Genomic DNA, 4,492 nt, shown 5'->3' with positions numbered 1-4,492 from the left:
ATCTAATCTTATTTCCTATAACTTCAAATGCTAACAAAAAAAAATCTAATTAATTGAATATGGGGATCTAATTATTACCTGATCTAGTCAAATATGAAAGAAGATCTGATCCTAAATCGATTTCTTATAACCATAACTATAAAGGAAAAAGGAAATCTGAGATAGGATTTTACCTAATAACCAAAATCTCTCCATCTGCATCATATCCTTGTTGAAACACCCTTTTACTTTTTCCCAAATCTGACATTTTTTTCTATTTATTTTTGGATGAACTGTGATATGGTGGGGTTGAGGAAAGAGGATGCGGTTGCTATTATAGAAAGTGTAACGACCGGTCTTCGACGCATCGAATCACGGGTCACCACATGGACTCAAGAGTAAAAAAAAAACCTTTAAGTACTTCTTCTTATTTGAAGAGGGGACTAAAAGTTAAAAGTTGCCTGATATACATTTCAAAATTTAAAATACTACCAAAACACATAACTAGAGTCTGCAGAGTCACGTCAAAAGGAAACGGTTACAAAATATCGCGTGTTTTTCTAAAAATATCAAAATCATAACCAAAACGACATGGGAGGAGAGGACTCAATCTAAGGGCCCCTTCTGCAACTACACGTCTCCATCCTGCCACCAATTCGGATCTACTTTTCACCTGAAAAATAGAAAGAACATGGAGTGAGCATATAAAAATACTCAGTAATACTCGTAAGCTCTTGTCGAACTTAGCCCTATTCACAAAGTCTTAAGCTTTGTGCTCGAATAGTCGCTAGTTAGAGACCTAGTGGTGCCTGACAACATTTAACTGTTCCTAAGATCAGTAACTACCTGCCACTATGCCTCGCTAGGCCGGGTCAGTAACTACTTATCTTATGCCCTTGTCGGCTCAGATCAGTAGAACTTCCTGTCTTAGGAACAGTAACTACCTGTCACTATGCCGCTCGGCTGGATCAGTACAAAGGCCATTGCTTGTCCAACTAAGCACTTCTGACGGGTTACCACAGTAATATACTATGGTTACCCTCAACCCCTTGTGGGAAACTACTAAAATGACACACTGTTGTCTACATAATTCATGACTTATGATAATTGGCACATAACAAATGGTCTAACTCACAAAGGGCAACAATGGGCTATCCAAACCCCACATCCAGTGCCTAACAAAGACTCACGACATACAACACGTCACCATGCTAATCACGTAATAACCATCTAGCTCAACATAAAAACATACCATTCCAAACGCCTATAAAAAATTTCACATTCATGCAAACAGAATTATAATACCATAACTACAATCAAAGTATAGCCAAACACATTATCGAACACTCCCATGAACTAAATTTTATCCATCCCTAAATACAATACTAAATTGATTGCCCACAAATCCAAACCGACGCCTACAGGCATTACTTAGAAACTTGCTCCAGATGGTTACTTACCTGATCGTAGACTTCCCAAAACTTTATCGAGTCTTCAAGTATCCACTTGACTAAGCTAGTTGAAATTTTCCTATAAATAAGGCATTATAGAATGTGTGAGTCAAGTACCTAAGTCTGAATAAAGACAAATCAAATGGTGTGAAGTAGAAAAATTCGGGTTTCGGTTCTGTACAAGTGGGTGGAGTCAAGCCGTGCCTCACGATTTTCGGCCTCTTCTTCCCACCTTCTTCTTGATCTTTGTTTCCTCTAAGCACCCCATGTCTCCTTCTTCACGAAGACTCATCAACTTCCCTCATCCATAACCTAGGAACGCCGACCCAGTGAAACGTATTAGGGTTTTGGAAAGGAACAACAAAAAATCACACCACTAGGACTTACCATTGGAGTTCTTCCTTTCTCAACCGTTTGGCCCCAACCATCGCTGACGAGCGCTCAAAACTTCATCGTTCGTCTCCTCTGCCCCACCTTCTTTCCTCTTGTTCGCTTCTCTCGTCACCCTCTCCTCTGTTTTCATCTTCTTTCTTTTTTTTTTTTCCTGTCTGCTGTTTTTCGTTTCCTTTCTTTCTTTTTTTTTTTTTTAAAAAAAAAAAAACCTAAAATGGTAGTATAGCTGGCCTTTCTCTCTCCTCATTTAATGCCATCTGTAGGACTTTTACAATCTTCCCCCTTAAGAACTTTCATCCTCGAAAGTTCCTAATCCCAGAACAACACAGGGTACTTGGCCCTCCTCTCGCTCTCTAACTCCCAGGTTGGTTCCTCAACACGATGGTTATTCCATACCACCTTGACAAGCGATATCTCCTTGTTTCTAAGCTTCTGTATTTTTGTGGCTACAATCCCGATGGGCTCCTCCTCGTAACTTAAGTCCTTCCTCAAAGGAAGATTTGCATAGTCAATCACATGAGAAGGATCTTGGGTGTACTTACACAATATAGACACGTGGAACACGTTGTGAACAGCAGCTAGAGCAGGAGGCAAGGCTAGTCGGTTCGCCATAGGACCAACTCTCTCCAGGACGTCGAAAGGACCGATAAATCTTGGGCTCAGTTTGCCCTTCTTCCAGAACCTCATTACCCCTCTCATGGGTGCCACTTTTAGGAAGACGTGATTGCCAACGACAAATCTAGAGCCTTGGGACGCGTGTCTGCATAACTCTTTTGTCGACTCTGTGCAGTCTGAATTCGTACTCTGATCTTTTGCACTGCTGCATTCGTTTGTTGGACTAACTCTGGCCTTAACAGTTGTCGCTTTCTCATCTCTTCCTAGAAAGTTAGAGACCGACACCTTCGCCAGTACAGAGCCTCAAAAGGTGCCATCTGTATGGTCGTCTAGTAACTATAATTATATGCAAATTCTATAAGGTGCAGGTATTCATCCCAATCACAGACTAAGTCAATCACATATGTTTGTAACATGTCTTCTAGAACCTGATTCAGCCTCTTGGTTTGGCCGTCAGTTTAGGGGTGGAACGCTACTGAATCTGAGTTGGTTCCCCATTGCTTTTTGCAAACTTTTCCAGAAGTGGGAGGTAAAACGTGAATCTCTATCTGACACAATGGAGACTGGAATCCCATGCAATCTGACAATTTGTTCCAAATACAACTTCGCCCATTTATCCCCTGTGTAAGTAGCCTTACCTCGGATAAAGTGGGCGGATTTCGTCAATCTATCAATAATCACCCAAATAATTGTGTATCCCTTCCAGGTCTTGGGTAATCCAGTTACGAAGTTCTTGGCTATATCATCCCATTTCCACTGTGGGATGTCTAGGGGTTGTAGTAAACCTGAGGGTCTCTGTATAGGAGCCTTCACCTGTTGATAAGTGAGACACCTATTAACTTTAAGGGCAACATCCCGCTTCATCCCTGGCCACCAATAGCACTTCTTCAGGTCACGATACATCTTGGTACTACCAAGGTGTACTGAATATAGAGATTCATGTGCTTCAGTCAGGAGGTCTTCTTTGATCTGTTCATCTGCGGGGACACATTGTAACGACCCTAAATTTCCACATACTCAGAGTCGATACTAACGTCTCATGCTCATCTATAATGCGGAAATATAACTCTTACATGAACATAATTTATAACGTAAACTTAAAAAAAAAAACGTTTAAAACAAATTCTTCTCTGGAAAACACAGTCATGGTCTTACGTGTTTAAATATGAAATACTGAAATTTAGAGAAAACAAAAACAAATACAAAATAATTTAAAACAATGAAATGCAAAACAACCTATTCTAACTTAAGACTAGAAATTTAAATATGAATCTACCCTATGCACGTGCCACAGTCTCTAATCGCGATGTCGCTGTCCTCCATACAAGTGTGCCTTGCCTTTACCTGAAAAATGATGTGGCACACGGCCTGAGTATTTCAAAAAATACTCAGTAAGTGGCCCCACTATAGGGGTCATGCAAATGCAAACACATGCAATCATGATTTAGGGACCTATCTCTAATCATCTTAAGGGTGGCCTCCAGTCTCGGACAAATTGGATGTGTAGTACTTCCCTACACACGACTCACACGTGCGAGTGTGAATCCCCGGGGCGCTCGCACACCCCCTGGACCATCTGGTCAAGCTAATCTGTAGCGACGTCCGGAGGTCAGCGGAACCCCATAGTGTCATGCGCCTCATGAACACCTTCATCTGTGTGCGTTCGCACCTGTGCGCATTCGCGCTCATCATACGGTGCGCGTCCGCACTCATCATCTCTAGGGAAAGTAGCCCTATGCTTATGAACATACAATATGCATGAGGTCCCTCTAAATCCATCATAATGTCTCTTCTGACACAACCCTCTAGTCTCATCTCTTTGTTACTCTAGGTAACACATACTCGTAGATATTTATATTAATATCATTTTCACGCTCTTAGGGTTGTGTCCTATGTCGATCTAACGACATGATGCAATATGGCACTCATCATCATGTAGCATGCTTAATATGGAAAACATCATCATATTAAGGTAAACGTCACACAATCATTCATACTCATCATATTGCAACAAAGTGCATCAAACATATCAAGTACGACATTCATCAAAATAT

General features: G+C 41.1%; 1 protein-coding gene and 1 long non-coding RNA gene across 2 annotated transcripts; both read right to left on the bottom strand.

Annotated features, from left to right (window-relative positions):
• Window positions 1–428: 428 nt before the first annotated feature.
• On the bottom strand, window positions 429–1,957 carry LOC111786477 (uncharacterized). Its single transcript, XR_002813783.2, has 4 exons — window positions 1,818–1,957; window positions 1,612–1,742; window positions 1,440–1,509; window positions 429–652 (listed from the first exon to the last, which is right to left on the bottom strand). It is a non-coding gene; the product is annotated as an uncharacterized LOC111786477 (long non-coding RNA).
• Window positions 1,958–2,132: 175 nt separating this feature from the next.
• On the bottom strand, window positions 2,133–4,117 carry LOC147793434 (uncharacterized). Its single transcript, XM_087121085.1, has 3 exons — window positions 4,108–4,117; window positions 2,915–3,439; window positions 2,133–2,701 (listed from the first exon to the last, which is right to left on the bottom strand). Exons 1-3 carry the CDS (start codon window positions 4,115–4,117, stop codon window positions 2,133–2,135), a joined length of 1,104 nt encoding a protein of 367 aa, XP_086977211.1.
• Window positions 4,118–4,492: the final 375 nt, after the last annotated feature.

This window comes from Cucurbita pepo, chromosome 2 (genome assembly GCF_057944985.1).
Source record: "Cucurbita pepo subsp. pepo isolate OVF chromosome 2, ASM5794498v1, whole genome shotgun sequence".
Lineage (NCBI taxonomy): Eukaryota > Viridiplantae > Streptophyta > Magnoliopsida > Cucurbitales > Cucurbitaceae > Cucurbita > Cucurbita pepo.
Note: the sequence above shows the minus strand (reverse complement) of the source record. Positions and strands in the feature narration are given on the sequence as shown.

Coding starts and splice junctions, on each gene's coding strand:
- LOC147793434 (XM_087121085.1), bottom strand. Junction 2,702..2,914: donor GGGGAACCAACTCAGATTCA/GTAGCGTTCCAC, acceptor CTAACTTTCTAG/GAAGAGATGAGAAAGCGACA.